The sequence below is a fragment of the Salmo salar genome, chromosome 20 (genome assembly GCF_965601325.2).
Source record: "Salmo salar chromosome 20, fSalSal1, whole genome shotgun sequence".
NCBI classification, from domain to species: Eukaryota; Metazoa; Chordata; class Actinopteri; order Salmoniformes; family Salmonidae; genus Salmo; species Salmo salar.
Genome location: NC_138310.1, coordinates 62,391,471 through 62,413,279, shown reverse-complemented (window position 1 = coordinate 62,413,279; position 21,809 = coordinate 62,391,471). Strand labels below are relative to the sequence as shown.

At 43.1% G+C, this 21,809-nt stretch overlaps 1 protein-coding gene across 18 annotated transcripts in view; it reads left to right on the top strand.

Moving 5' to 3' along the window:
- The window catches only part of elna (elastin a), an 87,855-nt gene that overhangs the window by 30,746 nt on the left and 35,300 nt on the right, over positions 1–21,809 (top strand). For all 18 annotated transcript variants that reach the window (XM_045703744.2, XM_045703754.2, XM_014162749.3 and 15 more), the window contains exons 6-19: positions 1,847–1,972; positions 2,193–2,330; positions 3,190–3,222; positions 5,153–5,239; positions 5,334–5,381; positions 5,556–5,618; positions 5,915–6,025; positions 16,081–16,128; positions 16,250–16,339; positions 16,463–16,519; positions 16,609–16,704; positions 17,062–17,154; positions 17,297–17,332; positions 21,705–21,794. In XM_045703744.2, coding sequence (XP_045559700.2) covers positions 1,847–1,972; positions 2,193–2,330; positions 3,190–3,222; positions 5,153–5,239; positions 5,334–5,381; positions 5,556–5,618; positions 5,915–6,025; positions 16,081–16,128; positions 16,250–16,339; positions 16,463–16,519; positions 16,609–16,704; positions 17,062–17,154; positions 17,297–17,332; positions 21,705–21,794 — 1,116 coding nt within the window. The remainder of the gene's footprint in view (positions 1–1,846; positions 1,973–2,192; positions 2,331–3,189; positions 3,223–5,152; positions 5,240–5,333; positions 5,382–5,555; positions 5,619–5,914; positions 6,026–16,080; positions 16,129–16,249; positions 16,340–16,462; positions 16,520–16,608; positions 16,705–17,061; positions 17,155–17,296; positions 17,333–21,704; positions 21,795–21,809) is intronic.

Here is a 21,809-nt window from a genome sequence, read left to right as displayed (position 1 = left end):
TTTGGATAAATATGACTAAAACAACTTTTGTACTGAGCTCGTATGTGTCTCGATGATACAATCTGTAGAGGGTTGCCAATGAGCAATGGTCTGGACGGAGCATGTTGCTGTGTTCTCTTATCCTTAAAGAGAAAAAGACATGACTTTGAGGGCATTACGGTTACTGTAGAGTAGCTTCCATTTCAACTGTTTTATAGAAGTCAGATCCAGTGATGTTGGAGCCAGAAAAAAATGGAGTCCTGTGGTGACTGGGAAGGCCTTGCTGTCTCTACTGTCTTTGAACCTGGTGTGAGAGTCTGCCCACTCTTTCTTTCTTCTTCTCTTTCTCCTTGCCTTCCCCCTCTCTCGCTCTCTCAATTTCAATTTCAATTTAATGGGCTTATTGGCATGAGAAACATATGTTTACATTGCCAAAGCAAGTGAAATAGATAATAAACAAAAGTGAAATAAACAATAAAAAATTAATAGTAAACATTACTCACAAAAGTTCCAAAAGAATAAAGACATTTCAAATGTCATATTATGTCTATATACAGTGTTGTAATGATGCTTTCTCTCTTGCTCACACACACACACACACACACACACACACACACACACACACACACACACACACACACACACACACACACACACACACACACACACACACACACACACACACACACACACACATGTTCCCTCTCAGGAAGGGTTGGTGGAGTCTGCCTTTCTTCTCCTGGCCTGTGATCAGAGGGTTCAGTCAGCGTAGCAGGTGGCGGTCAACCCTGAGCGCTAAGCGAGTCCCACACAGCCAAAGAGAAAGAGAGAGAACGTGTGTGTGCCTCTCTCTCACACACAAATACATACACACACACCTCAGACTGGCCCGTGCTCCTCTCCTAAACAGAGAGCTGCCAGTGAGTCATTCCAATCCTCTGTGCTGGTCTTTTGTCTCCTCTGAGAGCTATGAAAAACCAACAGCTTTGAGATAGACTGGCTGTCCAACCCCAGGCCAAGGGAGTGTAATGTACCATTTAGACTAATAAACGACCCTGTTTTGCCTCTTCCTCAGCCCTGTGCTGCCTCCTCATCACCTCCTTGTTTCTACGAATGTCTGTTGGTTGAGCAATGGAATGAAAAGAAGGTTTAAAGGAGGTGGATTAGTACAAGGCTGTTTAGCTTAGCGTATGTCTCGCCTCTTCCTCCTCCTCCTCTTTCTCTACTCTCCTCATCACCTCCACGTGTCAGCTGTCGGTTGAGCAATGGGAGGTGGAGCACGGATAGGAGGAGGTCTGGAGGACCTAGCTTAGTGTGGTGGGGATGTCAAGGCCTTGGCAGGACATTGCCCACAATTGTTTTGACTAGAGGATGAAACCCTGTCTTGTTCTATCGCTACCCCTTGCATTCCTCCTCGCCTCTCTTCCCTCTCTCCACCGCTGTCTGCGGACAGCTGGGCCATGTCCGGAATCATCTGCCTCCTCTCTACCCTCCTTTTCCCCCCTTCTCTCCCACCTCCCCCTCCCGCTGTTCTTGTCAACAATAAGAAACCCAAGCTGGAATATGACTTAATTTATGTATGATTACCATGTGGGAAGAATACATCTTTCTCCCCATAGGGACTGTTGCAGCATGCCAAAAACCTGTTGCCGCGGCAGCCACTAGAGATTAGCTGTTCCTCTCTCAGCCTCTGACTCCCTCTAGTAGGCACAATCTGACATTACCACCACCAGCACTCCTTGAGACCTACTTTATGCAACCAAGTCAAACCTCTATTTTCTGTGCACAACCAATGCACTTCATGTGGATCTGAAATGATGTTGTTCACTAATACTGCCTTATACTCTCTATCCCTCTCCTCTCTGAGGTTATGGACACCTTGGTGCTGGTGGTGTTGGGGTTGGTGGTCTTGGTGGTGGAGGATATGGAGCTGGTCCTGGAGCAGGCAGTCTAGGAGTAGGAGCCCTTGGAGGAGGATACGCTAAGCCTGGAGGTACAGTAGCAGTGTCACTTCAGGTTCAGGTTCTTGGACCACCAATAGTACTGACCCTGTGTCTTAGTGCTGTTCAAGATAATACTATGCTAAAAGACCACTTAGGCTACCGATCATTCCCAGCCACATTAGAGCACTTCACAATATGACACAATGAGACACTGAGAGTGTTAAAGGGTTGGATTAATAACCACACATGGCTTCTCTCCCCTCTCCCCAGCTGGTTATGGAGGAGGCTCGCCATATGGAGGCTCACCGTATGGAGGAGGTGGTGCTGGGGGCTACTTCCCTGGAGGTGGGCTGGGACAGAAGGCAGGACCCAAGCCAGGCTATGGGGCAGGAGGTGGACTACAACCAGGTACTGTACAGACAGAAGACATTTTCAAAGCCATGCTTCTCTATCAATCAATCAAATGTATTTATAAAGCCCTTTTTACATCAGCCGATGTCACAAAGTGCTATACAGCAACCCAGCAAGCAATGCAGATGTAGAAGAACGGGTGGCTAGGAAAAACTCCCTAGAAAGGCAGGAACCTAGGAAGAAATCTGGAGAGGAACCAGGCTCTGAAGGGTGGCCAGTCCTCTTCTGGCTGTGCCGGGTGGAGATTATAACAGTACATGGCCAAGTTGTTCAAACGTTCATAGATGACCAGCAGGGTCAAATAATAATAATCACAGTGGTTGTAGAGGATGCAACAGGTCAGCACCTCAGGAGTAAATGTCAGTTGGCTTTTCATAGCAGAGCATTCAGAGTTAGAGACAGCAGGTGCGGTAGAGAGAGAGAATCGAAAACAGCAGGTCTGGGACAAGGTAGCACGTCCGGTGAACAGGTCAGTGTTCCATAGTCACAGGCAGAACAGTTGAAACTGGAGGAGAAGCACAACCAGGTGGACTGGGGACAGCAAGAAGTCATCAGGCCTGGTAGTCCTGAGGCATTGTCCTCCGGGAGGGATGGACCAGCATTGGTCTACGTGATAGTATTGCAATTTACGTTTTAGTCATTTAGCAGACGCTCTTATCCAGAGCGACTTACAATTAGTGTTTTCATCTTTAGATAGCTAGGTGAGATGTTTTGTATAAAAAAAAACATTTTATTGCCATTCAATAATGTTGCTATGGATTTATCTGTATTGTGTAAAGCTATAAAACAACCAAACACACATAAATCACAACAAACTATAAACCAACCTACATTTTGTTTCTGTGTTTCTCTACAGGCTATGGCGGTGGTGGATTACAGCCAGGTCTAGGTGAGTGGCATGGGCACCATGTTAGCACCCAGGGTCCCATGAATAATTGAATCCTACAGTCGCAGCAGCCATTTTAGAACTAGTGATCTACTTTTTTTAAAAGCACTCTCTAACTATACAGCTTTCAATAACTTATATAGGTTTGTGTGCTCACATGCTGTGAGAAAAAATGTCACATCAATTGCATCCGAACTTTTGACATGATTTATAGATTGGTGTAGATTGTTATTATTAAACAATATTGCCTGAACTACGTTGTTTTACAAGGAACCCAAACCGGCTGCACGCGTGCGCCATCATGCATTCATTTATTTTGTCCCCCCACACCAAACGTGATCACGACACGCAGGTTAAAATATCAAAACAAACTCTGAACCAATTATATTAATTTGGGGACAGGTCGAAAAGTATTAAACATTTATGGCAATTTAGCTAGTTAGCTTGCACTTGCTAGCTAATTTGTCCTATTTAGCTAGCTTGCTGTTGCTAGCTAATTTGTCCTGGGATATAAACATTGAGTTGTTATTTTACCTGAAATGCACAAGGTCCTCGACTCCGACAATTAATCCACACATAAAACGGTCAACCAAATCGTTTCTAGTCATCTCTCCTCCTTCCAGGCTTTTTCATCTTTGAACTTATATGGTGATTGGCATCTAAACTTTCATAGTATTACTACACCGACTGGCAACACAGTTTGTCTTTCAATCACCCACGTGGGTATAACCAATGAGATGGCACATGGGTACCCGCTTCTATAAACCAATGAGGAGATGGGAGAGACAGGACTTGCAGCGCGATCTGCGTCAGAAATAGAAAGGAGTTCTATTTTAGCCCTTGGCAACGCAGACGCTCGTTGACGCGCGCGAGCAGTGTGGGTGCAATAATTGAATAACATAGATTTCTAAATTTATTTTGCAACACTCGCACACGCGACGCAAGTGGTGTGGTCAGCCTATTAGAGTATGTTCAATGAAGGGTATCATGGCCTAGCATTATGGCAAAGAGCCTGCGTTTAAATATTGGTTGGCGGTCGACAAGGCCCTCAGTCACAGGCCGATACAGCTCTTGTGCAATGCTCCTCAACCCTATCTTGACTCTTTTCATGGCATTCCAACAAAAAAATCCCATTCCATCCAAACCCCTTTCAGTGAGAACAGCAGCATTCCTCTCCATTCTCTCTGCTGCCAGTCTTCCCTTGTTTCTTTGAATCCCTTCGTTCGTTCACCACATACAAAAGGTACTGCGTAATGTCTGTTCCTTGGAGAGAAGGATTGGTGGATTTTAATATAGAAAGAGAAGGTTAAACAAATAAATGAAAACTTTTATCCCGACTGCCAAGCCCTCAAGAGCCAGAGCTGACAGTTCATTTCCTGCGTAGGGGATAACCAAAGAGCCAAAGAAATTAAGCATTTGATGAGGCAAGACAAATACCATGCATTATTGTGGTCTGTGTCCCAAATGGCACCCTATTCCCTACATAGTGTACTACTTTTGACCAGAGCCCTATGGGCCCTGGTTAAAAGTAGTGCACTTTATACGGAATAGAGTGCCATAAAGCCTCTGCCTCTCAGAACAACTCTGGATAAAAATTTGCATTGTCCACATTCTTTGATCACTGTGATGATGATGATGATGAAGATGATGATGATGATGATGATGATGATGATGATGATGAACAAACTCAGGGGGCCCTGGAGGCGCAGGAACAGGGGCTACAGTGCCCGTAGGAAATAAGAGACACACACAAAGCTCAAATCATGCCATCCAGTCCTACCTTTTCTCTTGACAATGTTCAATGTTTTATCATTATCCTCTAGAAGTGTAATGTACACTAGCTACGCTGATTCACAATATTGACGCGGGACTCACTAGTATATGAGTAGTTGTAACTACAGTATGTAATGTCTCTACTATGTATCTCTTTCAGCACCTGTTATTCCTCAGACTGGCCTACCTGGAGGTGGGCTGGGACCTGGTGCCGGAAAAGGAAAGGCTCCAAAAGGAGGAGTACCAGGTGAGTGTGTGTTTATATAACTATGCACGTGTACAAAATCTGATGAATGTCATTGGATGCAGTATAAAATCATTGATTGCGTTGGTCTTTGCAGGTGTGGGTGTGCCTGGACTTTACCAAGGTGGCCAGGTGCCAGGACAAGGTGTGCCTATTCTCTTCCTCTGAAAGTCAAACCCACATAAATCACATTATATCAAAGAATGTTTAACCATATCCTCCCTTCATGGATTTAATAGAGGTTGATGTAACTCAGGGATTTGCATGCTGTGATATCCATTCACTTGCTAATTCTCTGATCCCCTTTACATGTCTGCAGGGTTTGGTGGTCGTGGAGTGTTGCCCGGTGTGGCCACTGGGAACGGACTCAATCCCAAATCATGTAAGTCAATCATGCTTTTAATAAAACATGCAATAACATATTTGATGACATGACATTTGATTGGGATACCTGTAACATGCATGCATCTACAGATCACATTGTTTTCATGTCTGTCTGTCTGTCTGTCTGTCTGTCTGTCTGTCTGTCTGTCTGTCTGTCTGTCTGTCTGTCTGTCTGTCTGTCTGTCTGTCTGTCTGTCTGTCTGTCTGTCTGTCTGTCTGTCTGTCTTTTTCTTTCTGCCTGCGTTTGCCTGCCTGTCTGTCATCTGTCTGTCTGATATGATTTGTCCTCTACAGTGCCAGGTGGAGGACAGCAGGGACCAGGAGGCTCGGGTCGTGTTGGTTATGGAGGACCAATGCAGCCAGGAGTATTCCATGGATACCCACTCAAAACACCCAAAACACAAGGTTTGTCATCGGACAATTTAATGACTACTAATGATTTATTTTCTACTATCAATTCACAGGTAAAATGTTGATAATGAAGCTACATTTTTGAGTCTTTGCATTGCCGTCATGGAATCTATAGAAATGGACACATAGCTAGTGTTAAAACAAGTGTATTATCATTTGGCGTGTGCAGGTAAACTGGAGGTGGCAATCCTCCATTAGTTACTAAAAAACAACTATAACACTTCTGGTGGCCTTTTGGCAGAGATGCACGTACAGTTTTGAGTTCTGTCTCAAAAGTCCAAAATTCGTAATGAACTCCTGACAACTGGCCTCTGAACCATCAAAATGCTTAATAACATGTACGCGGCTGAGGACACTCAACTAAGGCACAGGGAAGCCTCCCAAACAAAGGAAGACACCGAGACAACTAATACCAGTGAGGATAGAAAGAAAGAAATTCTCAATCCAATACATTTTTATAGAAATGTAGCAAAAATAGATAAGATCTTGCTACCATGGAAAGGAAAATACCTGTCTATTTGTGGAAAAATCACCCTGATTAACTCTTTAGTCATATCACAGTTTACCTATTTGCTTATGGTTTTGCCAACACCTGCTTTTTAAATTATATGAACAAAAAATATTCAATTTTATTTGGAATGGCCAGCCAGACAAAATTAAAAGGGCCTACTTATGCAACAAATATCATTTCGGAGGGAATAAATTATTAAATATTAAAGCATTAGACCTCTCACTAAAGGCATCAGTCATACAAAAAGTATACTTAAATTCGAAATGGTTCTCTAGTAAATTAGTAAGAATGTCTCACCCCATGTTCAAGAATGGCCTTTTTCCCTTTATTCAGATTACAACTGCTCACTTTCGGTTATTTGAAAACAAAATCATCTCCAAAATATAATTATTTGTTAAACAAGTCTTAGAAAGTTGGTTTCAATTTGAGTTTAATCCACCTGAAAAGACAGAACAAATAATACAACAAATATTGTGGTTAAACTCAAATATACTAATTGATAGAAAAACTTATTTTTAGATAAAATGTTTAAAAAGGTAACATTTTTGTAAATGATGTCATACATAGAGTTGTCACACATGCAGCTAACGCAGACATATGGAAATGTCTGCTCTACCAAAAATTCCAACCAACTAATTGCAGCATTACCACAAAAATGGAAGAGGCAAGTAGAAGGGGGAAAAAGTAAGGAACTTGTCTGTTGGCCAAGCATTAAAGACCATAAATGGTTAAAGAAAATTGTGATAAATAAAAACATATACCAATTTAATATAAGGACGAAAAAAGTTGACAGCTGTGCCATATAAATTACAAAATAGTTGGGAAGAGACTTTCGATGTACCCATTCCATGGCACAAAACAACGCCGGCTTCAAAACTATACATTTTTCAATTTAAATGAGTATTCGAAATTCTTGCAACCAACAGAATGTATCCCCCATATATATAACAATCTTCCCAGCTCTGCAGATTTTGCTGCGAGGAGGCAGAGTCATTAGATCATTTATTGTGGTACTGTCCATATGCAGCTCGTTTTTGGTCACAGGTCCAGGAATGGCTCAAGAATTGCAACATTTACCTAGAACTAACGCTGCAGATAGCATTACTGGGTGATAGAACAATTCATAGTCAATCAATCAATCAATAATATAATAGTTATTTTAGCAAACATTTGTATCTGTAGAAGCTATGAGAATAGAAAGGTTCAGTACCTTTGTGAAGCATCACAGCACAGTTGTAAAATATATGCTAAATAGAAATCCAAAATGGATGGTGTTAAGCGATAGATAGGAGGGGTTGAATGGAGCTGAAGGGTGGGACTAATAACAACAAGATAACCAATGTAAAACATACAAGGTTTGTAAAATGTATATAGGTTCAGAAATGTTGTGAAATAGCACAGTAACAAATAAAAATCAAACTGGATGGATGCCTATGTAGACATTCCATAAAAAATCTGCAGTTTCCAGCTACAATAGTCATTTACAACATTAACAATGTCTACACTGTATTTCTTATCAATTTGGTGTTATTTTAATGTACAAAAAATGGCTTTTCTTTGAAAAACAAGGACATTTCTAAGTGACCCCAAACTTTTGAATGGTAGTTTATATATTTACCCCAAAAATATATGGGGGATTGGAAATGATGCAGACAATTACATTGATGGAAGCAACAATCTATCCACAATATTAAAGCTGATCCACAGAGAAAAATAAATATAAAATAAAAATACCAGTGAGGATACATCCAACTCCGCCATATTGAATGTTCTGAATCAACAACAAACTTTGATGCAGACAATGGTCAAACAAGTGGTTAAGGAATCCCTGGAGGAACTGCTTTCAGGAGAAATTAAATCACTCAAGGATATGGTGGAAGCCTCCAACACATCTATCTTAAAACTCTCAAACGACATTGCCAGCCAATCTGTCACATGCAAGTCTCTGGAGCGGCACTGTGATAAGATGCAGGTTAGCGCCAGGGCTGCTACAGACAACATAGCCACCTGCCGAGATGCAGTGAAGCCACTGCGGGATAAAATTACGTCGCTTGAAGACAGAGAGAGGAGCAGGCGAGAGACCTCCATCACTTCCCGGAGGAGCTCCTATGTGCCCTCATGCACCCGGGAAAACAGAGTCTGTAGGTAGGCCTGCAGCAGCATGGCTGCGTTGGTAAGGCGGCCAAGAGAGCAGAGGGACCCATATGTAGCTTTCAAGTCCACATCTGGGGTGTACCGCCTTCAGTCGCGGGTTCCGCCCTGACAGAGGCCCAACCCTCCTGCAAGACCTTGCGGAACTCAGCAGAGATGGGGACAGATGGCGAGTCATCACTGTCCACCAGTTGATGTCCAGTGCAGTGGCTACCCAAGTGAGTAGGCTCCTCATAGCCTCTTGAGCCGCTGGGGGCGATGAAGCCCTGCTGGCGGCTTCTGATGGCCTGTCAGCCTGGTAGCCCCGCTCGCGGTGGTGAACAGTGCCAGCATCATCCCCCAGGAACAGCCTATCACTGGCCAACAGGGTACAGCTGTCGTCGCCGTCGTAGCTATCAACCTCCTGAAGCAGGGCATGCACCCTCCATTCAAGGTGGTCCCATCGGTCCAACTCATGCCCCCGTCCAGGACTGGCAGCAGATGGGCTCTGCCTGTGATGGCTCCGGCCACTCTTCCTGGGAGGGGTACTGGGCCCAGTAGAGGGACTAACAGCTCGCTGCCGCACCTCTCCTGAAGGAGTAAGCTCGTCCCCAGCCTGAGCCCGAGCCTTGCCGACCCACTCGCACATGACCTCCAATCGCAACAGGTGCAGGCGTTCTGAGAACACCACACAAAACAGGCATCCAGTAGGGCACTCCACCGCCCTCTCCGCGTGGCTCAAACCCAGGCCGTGCATAGACGAGGTATGCGGATCCCCATCACACCTGTCACAAAGGGAAGCCATAAGCTCAGCCAAGCCAACAAGGCCAAGGAGCAGGGGTCCGACGCCCTGGGGGAGCTATGTTTTGACCCGCTTGGAGGAATTAAACAGGGTAATGGATAAATAACACAGTACCTCTGCAACACAGAAACCAGGTAATGGTGTGTGTTGCGGCCATGTGGTCTATATATAGGGGCGGACCCCAGCAGTGACACAGGTGTACACGGGAGTGAATCTGTAAATCCTCACCTCGGATGTATCCCTCCGCCGTGGAGTGATACCAAAATATTGGAGTGATCCAATATAGTGAATCATAACGGGGCTACGGTCCAAACACTTAAAAGCACACCCTATCCCTCAAATTAAGTGGACACTTCTGATGACGTATCATGACGTCTGACGAGTATATACTTGCAGGGCAAGGGGCGAGGGTGGAAGGAATGATTTTTACATGGACACCCTTGGCTGGAAATTCGTCACTCGTTCATGCAACGATGATTGTGTTTTCAGCCACTGGTGGCTTGTGGGTGCTTTATATGCGGTACATTCAATTGAGAGCATGTCTACTTATATTAAATATATAATTATTAATATATGCCTACTGTATGATAGCTAGCAAATTCATTAGCTGACTAATGTTTGCCTGCCTAGCTAGAACTTCTGAAGAAGGGAAATGTTTTATTTCTACAATTTCCAAAAGATAACCAAACAAAACCATATTTACTTTTTACATAGTAGCAAAATTACAACTTATTTGCATTCCTTTTCACTTACTGTATGTTGACTTCTCCATTGATGTTGTTTTTAAGTTTTGGCAGACGTTTCTTAGCAATTGTCGCGAATTGAATTATGGGGATTTTCAGGCCCAGTGTCACGTCCTGAACAGTAAAGGGGTTATTTGTTATTATAGTTTGGTCAGGACGTGGCAAGGGGTATTTGTTTTATATGGTTTTGAGTGTGTGTTTATGTAGAGGGGTGTTTTATTTATGTTTCCGGGGTTTTTGGTTTAGTTCTATGTTGTACAGTTCTATGTCTGTTTCTAGGGTGTTTATTTCTATGTTTAGTTTTTGGGATTGGGGCCTTCAATTGGAGGCAGCTGGTTATCGTTGCCTCTGATTGAAGGTCCTATAATTAGGAGTTTGTTTGTTTTGGGGATTGTGGGAGATTGTTCTTTGTATTGCTGTGTGAGCATACAAGACTGTTTGGTGTCCGGTCATCGGTTTCTTGTTTTGTTTCGTGTTTAATAAAAATGAGCATTCACATACCCGCTGCGCCTTGGTCCAATATTTACGACGGCCGTGACACCTGGAGTGAACATAATTGTACAATTGGAAAGCAGACTAAAAACGAGGGCTGAGGGGCATTGCAAACTTCCTTTGCTTGGCTAATCATTTGGACCATCCTCCAAGATGGCGACGGGTATTCCCCCAAGGGCATAAGGCGAGGGTAGTTGGACGAGGGTGTGTCTTTTCAGTGTTTGGACCTACCAGCCAAAGAGAGCGGCTGAAGCTATAGACTTCCGCTCTTGCGGGTGGTTACTTTATTTGTTTCTATTATTGTTCAAACCCAGCTGTCAGAGTTTGTTCACAAATATGTATAATGGGGCGTAATATTTTTCCCCTGTTTATATTGAAGGAGGAGTTAATTCAATTTCTCGTTTATTTTGTCCTGCACTTATCCATGCATTCTATATGACGAATGTTTTTAATGAACCGTGAGCTCATCGTGATGTCGTTAAATTCCCGTGGTTTGAATTCCGCTATCAAGCGTACCAAATGCTTAGAATACATCAGTCGCAAAAAGGTCGATATCAACCTTAATACAAGAAACCCACCTGTTAGATAGGTCTCATGTTTCATCGCATGCTCAAACTGATCCGGCTTCTGGTGATTTCATCTCATTTGCTGCAGAGCTTGATATTTTAGACGCCTGGCGTCTAAGGAATTTGACTGTCAAAGATTATACTTTCTTTTCTTCAATACATAATACATTTTCACAGATAGACTACATATTTGTATCTCCCTATATAAACAGGTGTATTCAGACAACCGAGCTGCTCCGCATAGTCATTTCTGTTCATGGAGCTGTCCTGTATAGTATACAGGACAGCTACAAACAGAAAGGTGCCAGAAGATGGCGCTTCAAAGCAACATTGCTGCAGAATATGGCATTTTTGACACAGCTTTCAGCAAAGTTGAAAGAATTTTTATTGTTTAATACAGATACAGCCACATCCCCTCGGTCACTTTGAGAGGTGGCAAAATGTTTTTTAACTCGCAGTAAAAAAGTAGTAGATCTGGAAAAACAGATTGCTCTGGTTGAAAACGAGCAGAAACAAAAATTTACAGAGCAAAAGGGGAAGATTTGAACAACACTAAAACACGAGTATAACACTTTACTACAGTCTAAAGCAGAATTTATAATGCATCGCACAAGAGTAACATACTATATTCTGAAGGGGAGAAAGCTAGTAGACTTTTGGCTGCAAGGCTTAAGCAAAATGAGGCCTTTTCTTGTATCAATACAATACAAACACCATCTGGTAAGTTATCACATGACCCGGCAGACATTTATGATACATTTAGGCAGTTTTATTCCCAATTATATACATCAGAGGCGGACCCTGATCATAGTAAGATGACACACTTCTTATCATCATTGGACCTTCCCAAACTCGACAGAGAGCAATCTGGATTCCTTGACTCCGCAGTTAATCTTGACTAACTCAGGAATGCATTAACATCTATGAAAAGAGGCAAATCACCAGGACTTGATGGTTTCCCTCCTGAGCTGTTTCTTGAAGTATGGGATATTGTTGGGCCACTAATTCTTGGTTCTATCAATCATGCATTAAAAAATTGAGAATTCCATAGAGACCAAAACACCTCACTGATTATAGTTTTGTTAAAAAAGGGCAAATCTCCCCTAGACTGTAAAAGTTATAGACCTTTAAGCCTTATTACAACACAGCTCAAGCTGTTTGCAAAGTTACTTGCCATCAGATTAGAGCTGCTTGTAGGACATCTAATTAGCAATGATCAAACTGGGTTTATAAAGGGTCGTTTAGCCTCAGACAATATTAGACGTGTATTCCATATCATAAATGAGTCAGAAAACAACCCAGTCCCTGCTGCACTTTTTAGTTTGGATGCAGAAAAAGCCTTTGATAGGCTAGATGGAACTATTTATGGTGTGTTTTGAAGGCCTTTGGTTTTGGTAAAGGATTTATCTCCATGTTAAAAACGTTGAATTCTGCATCCCAAGCAGTTGTGCAGACGGGAAACATTCTATCCAAGACTTTCTGTGTACAACGTTCCACAAAACAAGGATGTCCATTATCACCTACACTCTATGCACTGTCTTTGGAGCCCCTTGCTCCGGCAATTAGATTGGACCCACATATTTCACCCATCAATATTAAAGGTACCCAGAATAAAGTGTCACTCTATGCCGATGACACCTTATTGTATTTCTCAGACATCTCAATTTCCCTTCCACAGATTCTGACATTATTTACTATTTTTGGTTAATTCTCTGAATTTAAAATAAACTGGAAAAATCTATACTGGTTCCCCTTAACAACCCTGCGAAATTGCTTTCTTTGCCTGCTGCATCTCCAGTGCAGTGGCACGAGGCAAACTAGTTATTTGGGCATATGCATACCCACCAAATTTTCCCAAGTTTGCAGAAGGAACTATGTCAAAATAAAATAGGAGATCACCTCTTATTTGCAGAGATGATCCTCCCTTAAAATCTCATTACAAGATAGGATTGCAATACTAAAAATGAACGTACTCGGTCGACTAAATGTTATTTTCTCTATGCTGCCTATACCACCTCCACAAAAATACTTTGAGGAATTAAAGTCAATGACCTCAAAGTTTATTTGGAATGATAAAAAGCCACGCATTAGATATGATACTCCTACACGGTTAATGGGAACAGGAGGTTTGTCTCTTCCAGATTACAAATTATATTACTCATCTTTCCAAATAAAATCCTTGAGAGTATGGTCTGATGATTCTATTGCAGCATCTTGGAGAGGCATAGAGGAAGCACTTGTTGCACCGCATAGACTTACAGATCTAGTTTTTTCAAGGCATCAAGATAAAAACGGCATACAAAAAAATTTGGTTCAATTATTTCCAACTCACTACAAGTATGGTACTACGCTGAGAAACACATTGGCAACACAAAGAAGTTCTGTGATTCTTCGCCTATATGACATAACTATAAGCTGCTGACAAACAATAAGCCTTTTGTGTACCCATTGTGGGTGGATAAGGGTGTGCATACCTTGCGAGACATGTATAATGATAAGGGGCTAATACCTTTCCAGGACCTCAAACAAATGGATTCACTTCCAGGCTTTCATGGTTCCTTTACCTACAGTTAAGATTTTTGTTAAAAACTTATGGTGTAGCATGGGATGCCCCGTTAACATCCCACATAATGCTTACATGGATAGACCCTTCATTAACTTCTAAAATAGTCTCTGCCACTTATGATTGCCTGCTGTCTGTTAAATGCGCTACATTGGGTTTCACTCTAGTATAGAACCGCGAAATGCAGGGATTGGGGCACGACATGAACTGGGATGCCATTTGGGAAAATGTATTTGTTACCTCTAAAAACCCAGCACACCAGCTTATACATTATAAGATTATACATAGAAGTTATGCAACCCCATTTAGACGTTTTAAGATTAAGCTGATTCCTACTCCATTATGTGATAGATGCCGTATGAATGCTGTTGGAACACTAATGCACATGTTTTGGGAATGTCCTGTGGTGTCCCAGTTCTGGTCACTTTTCAGATTTCCTTACAACAATTATAGGTTTCCCTGTGGTCAAAGATCCACCTTTATTTTTGTTGAATGATGACTCTTCAATTGTATTGCAAATGGTTCAGAAAATAATCATATATGCGGGGTTAACAGCAGTAAAAAGGGTTATCCTTAGTGCTTGGATTACCCCTACAATCCTCTCGCCTCAAACATGGTTATCATATTTTCAAGATATTGTTCGTATAGAGCGATCAGTGGCTGTGATAAACAAAGCTCTGGCAAATACAGTTGAGGCATGGGATGTATTATGCAAAATGAGATCAGATATTAACAACTCTTGACCAAGCAATGGTCCTACATGGTAGGGGAGTGGGGGGGACGACATTTTATTTTCTGAGAATAATATAGAATATGTTTTATTGTAAACTCTACTTCCTTTCTGTCGATGTCATATTGTGCACTCAAATAATTGACTCCTGACAATATGTAAATAGTTGTATTGTATGTTAATGTTGTCATGTCGGCTAGTATTTGTAAAGTGATCCGGCCTTGTGTGTTGTATATTGTGAAATAAAAATTAAATGTTGATCACAACAACAACAAAAAACTTCACTATCTTATTGTCCCTAAACGTCATTCATCCCAGTGTTTAATGGATGTTAAACGTCAGATGTTTGCGGTATGTAAGTTGACACAATGTTGACCGTTCGTTACAGTTCCTTTCCCTCCAGTGCACAGTGTCTTATCCCCATCACCCCCATTATGGCCACATGCACAGCCCCATATACGGTCACAGTCACATGAGCAGCCACGGTCACATGAGCAGCCATGGTCACGGGCGGTTCTATGGCTACCCCCCTCCTAGGCCTCAGGTTATGTACGGTTGGTTTATCATTGTGAATTGGCTGCTGAGAATCGAATTGTTCTCTTCTTGAGGCCCAGGTCTTGACTTTGGAACAAGGGTGTTTTCTTTCCTCTTCAAAACTGAGTTGTTGCCCTTTTCACCATGTGTTGTTGCAGTCACATCATCACGTTCTAAGAAGACCTCAAAATCAGAACGATGCTTCTACCATCTTCCCCTCTAAGACACTTCGAAAATCTGAAAAGTGCAATAGCTCCAAACCTTAACCCACTAAAACTGTGACTGCTTCTGTCATGTATTGTATGTAAGTTAGCTGCTTCACACCCATTCCCTGTAAGGGACCACCACTTCAATCAATGTCAGTTAATGTTATATGTGTTAAGACAATATGGTCTTAGTTAGCTATTTACCGTATGTGGTCCCTCACAGGAAAGAGTGTCATGCAGCCAAAAGCATACAGTAAGTTAGAGCTTTCCTTTGGCCTCCTCTCAGATCTGTAGTCACTCAGGGGCAATAGTAAGATCTGAGTGGACTGACAAATCCTCCTTGTCTGTTCCGTAGGTTCGTTTTCAGAATGTGTCTCGATGTTTGTAGCAGGCTAGGTCATACTGCTGAATCAAATCAACACCTGCTTGATGAAAAACAAATGTAGCTGTGTTTACACATGATAAAAACCCAAACTGCTTCAGCTATGACCCACTGGGCTCAAATCTTAATGATGTAGAACTACTGACCCATCTACAGTAGATGTATTAATGTTTACTGCTGAACAGAATAGATTACAATTGTGTGGTTTTATGTCTTGGGTGGATCTGGAATGAAATTGAATAAATCAGTAATAAGTCAATAATTTAAAACGAAGGTCCGTTCACAAACAATGAAGTAGTAATGGATTTTCTGACTGTGTGCTAATGGAAGTTCAAAACCTTTACTCTATACAAGACTAATACCGTTTGTTTGTCGCCATGGTTTCTACAGGTGGCTATGGAGCAAAAGTTGGAGGAGCTGGAGGCAAACTTCCATTTGGTACAGAACGTTTTTAATATGTAAATGTTTTAAGTAGTGTGTCTGCATGTATGTGTAATTGTACATGTGTGTGTAGTACAAGCAGTACGGTACAGTAGATGGTTCTCTCCACTTGTTTCAGGATATGGAGGCTTTGGTGGTGGTGGTGGAGCAGGCCTTCCTGGTGGAAAAGGTGGTCCTGGATCCAAGCCTGGATACCCCATTGGAACTGGTAGGGAATTGGAGAACACTTACACAAATATATGGGAAAATATGTTTAAGAGCACTCTATTACATAAATTCATTTGAATTGAGAACTGTAACTCTAATGTTTGTGTTCCCTCACTCTCTGCAGGTGTTGGGACAGGAGGTCTTAACCCGGCCCAGGCTCAGGCTAAAGCTGCTAAATATGGTAGTGATCGCTATCACAGGGCTACTGAAACTGGGCTTTTTGACACAGTGTTAACTTCAACTACTAACTCTTGAAGTGTTTACCCTCAGGTGCTGGTCCTGGTTTGGGTGGTGTGCCTGGTGCAGGTGGAGCTTACCCTGGAGCAGGAGGAGCTTACCCTGGAGCAGGAGGAGCTTACCCTGGAGGTGAGGGGAGAAAGAGAGTGTGTGATAAAGACACCTCTGACCTTCTACTGGACAGTGTACAGTACCACCAAACAAAACTACTAGACAGGACAGCCACAGTTGACATTACTACTATTGAGAATACAAGTGAAACATTTAGCTTTTTGTGATCTATACTGGCAGTGAGAGTATATCTAAAGATTTTCAGAGGAAGGCCAAGGGTCAGGCAGATTTTTTTTTAATTACATTTAAATTACATTTTTAAATTACACAGCCAAAGCTGCTAAATATGGTAAGAAATATCACTCAGAACAGCATTATCAGAGTTTTAACTAATAAGACTAATTTGAGTCGTTTTCTTGTGACCATCCACCGTAGGAGTCCCAGGAGGTGCGGGTGGGGTCCCAGGTCTTGGATCAGTAGCAGGAGGAGCAGGAGGAGTACCTGGATGGTTACCCGCAGGAGCTGGAGGTACATATGAAAGTAACTGTACAACATCAAAATCTGATAGGCCTTTTACAGTGAGTTTAGTTAGTTCAGAATTCTGCTTTTTTGGGATTGCAGTTTGACTATAAAAATCTGGGTTTCTAATCTATAAACTTTTGCATTTCAGGATATAACCCTGCTGCGGCCAAAGCTGCTAAATATGGTATGAAAGATCTCTCAAAACAGCAATATCAGAGGTGGTACATACAGTTGAAGTCAGAAGTTTACATACACTTAAAACTCGTTTTTCAACCACTCCACAAATTTCTTGTTAACAAACTATAGTTTTGGCAAGTCGGTTAGGACATCTGCTTTGTGCATGACACAAGTCTTTTTTCCAATTCCAGTGGGTGTCACGCCCTGACCTTAGAGAGCCTTTTCATTTCTCTATTTGGTTTGGTCAGGGTGTGATTTGGGTGGGCATTCTAGTTTTTCTATTTCTTTGTTGGCCGGGTATGGTTCCCAATCAGAGGCAGCTGTCTATCGTTGTCTCTGATTGGGGATCATACTTAGGCAGCCTTTTTTCCCACCTTAGTTTGTGGGATCTTGTTTTTGGTACTGTTCTGTATGCCCTACTGAACGTCACGTTTTCGTTTGTATTTGTTTTGTTTCGGTGTTCATTAAATACATGTAAAATGTCTACCACGATATGCCTACCACGCTGCACCTTGGTCCAATCTTTACGACGAACATAACAGAAGATCCCACCACCAAAGGACCAAGCAGCGTGGCCAGGAGCTGCAGGGATCCTGGGCCCGGGAGAAAAGGGAGTGGAGGACATAATGGACATTGGAGGAGGTTATGGCAGGGGACAAGACCCTGCCATGGAAGCAGGCGGAGGCAGCGAAGGAGGATCAACGGCGACTCCGAAGTTCACGACCACGACGGAAGCCCGAGAGGCAGCCCCCCCCCAAACACGGGTTGGTCGGCGAAGCCGAGGGGCAAGTCTGAGAGCGAGGAGGAATATTGGGATAGACTGAGCGAGGAGTATTGTGAGATAGTTGAGAGGGGTGATGAGGTAGAGTGGATGCATTGGTGTCTGGAGCAAGACAGTCGCCGTGAGGAGTGTGGGACCAGTCAGGCACCATGTTTTATGGAGATACGCAATGTGTCTCCAGTGCGCATCCACAGCCCGGTGCATTCTGTGCCAGCTCCTCGCACTTGCTGTGCGAAAGTGAGCATTCAGCCAGGACAGGTTGTGCCAGGTCAGCGCTCCTGGTCTCCAGTACGCCTCCTCGGTCCAGGATATCCTGCGGCAGCTCTACGCACTGTGTCGCCAGTGAGCATTCAGCCAGCACGGGTTGTGCCAGCTCTATGCTCCAGACCTTCACTGTGCCTCCATGGTCCAGTATATCCTGCACCGTTCTACGCACCAGGTCTCCAGTGCGCCTCCACAGCCCAGTACATCCTGTGCCTGCTCCTCGCACTCTTCCTTAAGTGCGTATCCCCAGTCAGGTACGTCCTGTGCCTGCTCCCCACACTCGCCCTGAGGTGCATGTCACCAGTCTGGTGCCACCTGTCCCGGCTCCACGCACCAGGCCTCCAGTGCACCTTCCCAGTCCAGAGCTTCCGGCAACAGTTCCCAGTCCAGAGCTTCCGGCGACAGTTCCCAGTCCAGAGCTTCCGGCGACAGTTCCCAGTCCAGAGCTTCTGGCGACAGTTCCCAGTCCAGAGCTTCCGGCAACATTTCACAGTCCAGAACCTCCTGGGACGGCTTACAGTCCGGAACCTCCAGCGGGGGTTCCCAGTCCGGAACCTTCTGCGGCGATCTACGGTCTGGAGTCTCCGGCGACGATCCACGGTCCGGAGTCTCCGGCGACGATCCACGGTCCGGTTCCACCGGCGACGATCCACGGTCCGGAGCTTCCTGTGATGAACCCCGCACCAGAGTCGCTACAGAAGATGGCGGATCCGCGAGCGGAGCGGGGTCTACGTCCCGCACCGGAGCCGCCACCGAGGCTAGATGCCCACCCGGACCCTCCCCTATAGAGTCAGGTTTTGCGGCCAGAGTCCGAACCTTTGGGGGGGGGGTACTGTCAAGCCCTGACCTTAGAGATCCCTTTTACTCTCTATTTCATTAGGTCAGGGTGTGACTAGGGTGGGAAATCTATGTTTTCTATTTCTTTGTTGGCCGGGTATGGTTTTCAATCAGAAGCAGCTGTCTATCGTTGTCTCTGATTGGGGATCATACTTAGGCAGCCTTTTTTCCCACCTTAGTTTGTGGGATCTTGTTTTTGATACTGTGCTGTATGCCCTACTGAACGTTATGTTTTCGTTTTGTATTTATTTTGGTTTTGTTTTGGTGTTCATCTTATAAAGAATGATGTACGCTTACCACGCTGCACCTTGGTCTAATTCTTCCCTCAATGAACGTAACAGTGGGTCAGAAGTTTACATACACTAAGTTGACTGTGCCTTTTAACCTCTTGCATCTAGATGTTCCGCTAGTTGAACCCCGTTCCGCCAGCGGAACCCCTAGCCAAAAGCCAATGGCATCGCATGGCGCGAAATACAAAACCAACTAAAATACCACAATTCAATTTTCTCAAACAATCAACTATTTTACACCATTTTAAAGATAAGACTCTCATTAATCTAACCACATTGTCCGATTTCAAAAAGGCTTTACAGCGAAAGCAAAACATTAGATTATGTCAGGAGAGTACCCAGCCAAAAATAGTCACACAGCCATTTTCAAAGCAAGCATATATGTCACAAAAACCAAAACCACAGCTAAATGCAACACTAACCTTTGATGATCTTCATCAGATGACACTCCTAGGACATTATGTTATACAATACATGCATGTTTTGTTCAATCAAGTTCATATTTATATCAAAAACCAGCTTTTTACATTAGCATGTGATGTTCAGAACTAGCATACCCACCGAATACTTCCGGTGAATTTACTAAATTACTCATGATAAACGTTGACAAAATACATAACAATTATTTTAAGAATTATAGATACAGAACTCCTTTATGCAATCGCTCTGTCCGATTTTAAAATAGCTTTTCGGCGAAAGCACATTTTGCAATATTCTGAGTACATAGCTCGGCCATCACGGCTAGCTATTCAGACCCGCCAACGTCGGGGCAGCCTAAACTCAGAATTACTATTAGAAAAATTGGATTACCTTTGCTGTTCTTCATCAGGATGCACTCCCAGGACTTCTACTTCAACAACAAATGTTGTTTTGGTTCCAAATAATCCATAGTTATATCCAAATACCTCCGTTTTGTCCATGCGTTCAGGTCACTATCCAAAGTGTAACGCGCGAGCACATTTTGTGACAAAAAAATTCAAAATATTCCATTACCGCACTTAGAAGCATGTCAAACGCTGTTTAAAATCCATTTTTATGCTATTTTTCTCGTAAAATAGCGATAATATTCCAACCGGGCAACGTTGTATTCATTCAAAGAGTGACAGAAAAAAAATGGTAAGGTCTCGTGAACGCGCACTGTCCCCAGGCAGTCCACTGACAAACAGAGCTCCTATACTTTGCCCAGAGACAGCAGACACCCCAATCCCCTTTCTGGCGGCTTTAGAGAGCCAATGGAAACCTTAGAAAGTGTCACGTAACAGCACAGATACTGTAATTTTGATAGAGAGGCAACAGAAGGACCACAAATTGTCAGACAGGGCACTTCCTGCTTGGAATCTTCTCAGGGTTTTGCCTGCCATATGAGTTCTGTTATATTTACAGACACCATTCAAACAGTTTTAGAAACTTTAGAGTGTTTCTATCCAAATCTACTAATAATATGCAAATTCTCGTTTCTGGGCAAGAGTAGTAACCAGTTTAAATCGGGTACGTTTTTTATCCGGCCGTGAAAATACTGCCCCCTAGCCCAGACAGGTTAAAGGCAATGCTACCAAATACTAATTGAGTGTATGTAAACGTCTGACCCACTGGGAATGTGATGAAAGAAATAAAAGCTGAAATAAATCATTCTCTCTACTATTATTCTGACATTTCACATTCTTAAAATGAAGTGGTGATCCTAACTGACCTAAAACAGGGAATTTTTACTACCATTAAATGTCAGGAATTGTGAACAACTGAGTTTAAATGTATTTGGCTACGGTGTATGTAAAACCTCCGACTTCAACTGTAGATTTTTTATTTCTGTTAACCTTTAAAGGGGCAAACAGCAGTTGCTACATCCATTTTTAGACGTTTAAATTAATGATATATACCCATTGATTCTTGAAGAATAGAACTTAGCTTAGTTGAACTGTCAGAACTGTACCATCAGAATCCCAAATATAAACTTGTTTTACTCTTTTGTTTGTAAACCTTGTAACTACAAACAAATACTGCATAGCCTCAGAACAGAGTTAAAACTATTATGTTGATATCATGGATGGTCATTCTGTAGCGCTGTCTATAAATTTGAGAGTGCTTACATTTCTCCAACCCCATCCCTCAGCCTTTTACGAAAAAAGTGTTAGGGTTGGTGCTTTGTTATTGTTTGAACTGCAGATCATCCCTTTAACTAACTGTTCTTGTCTTGTCTTGCCACACAGGAGTTCCAGGGGGTGCAGGTGCAGGCCTAGGAGCTGGAGGATTTGGTGGGGTACCAGGAGGAGGAGGAGGGGGTGTACCTGGGGCCGGAGGTGAGCCTAAAAGTA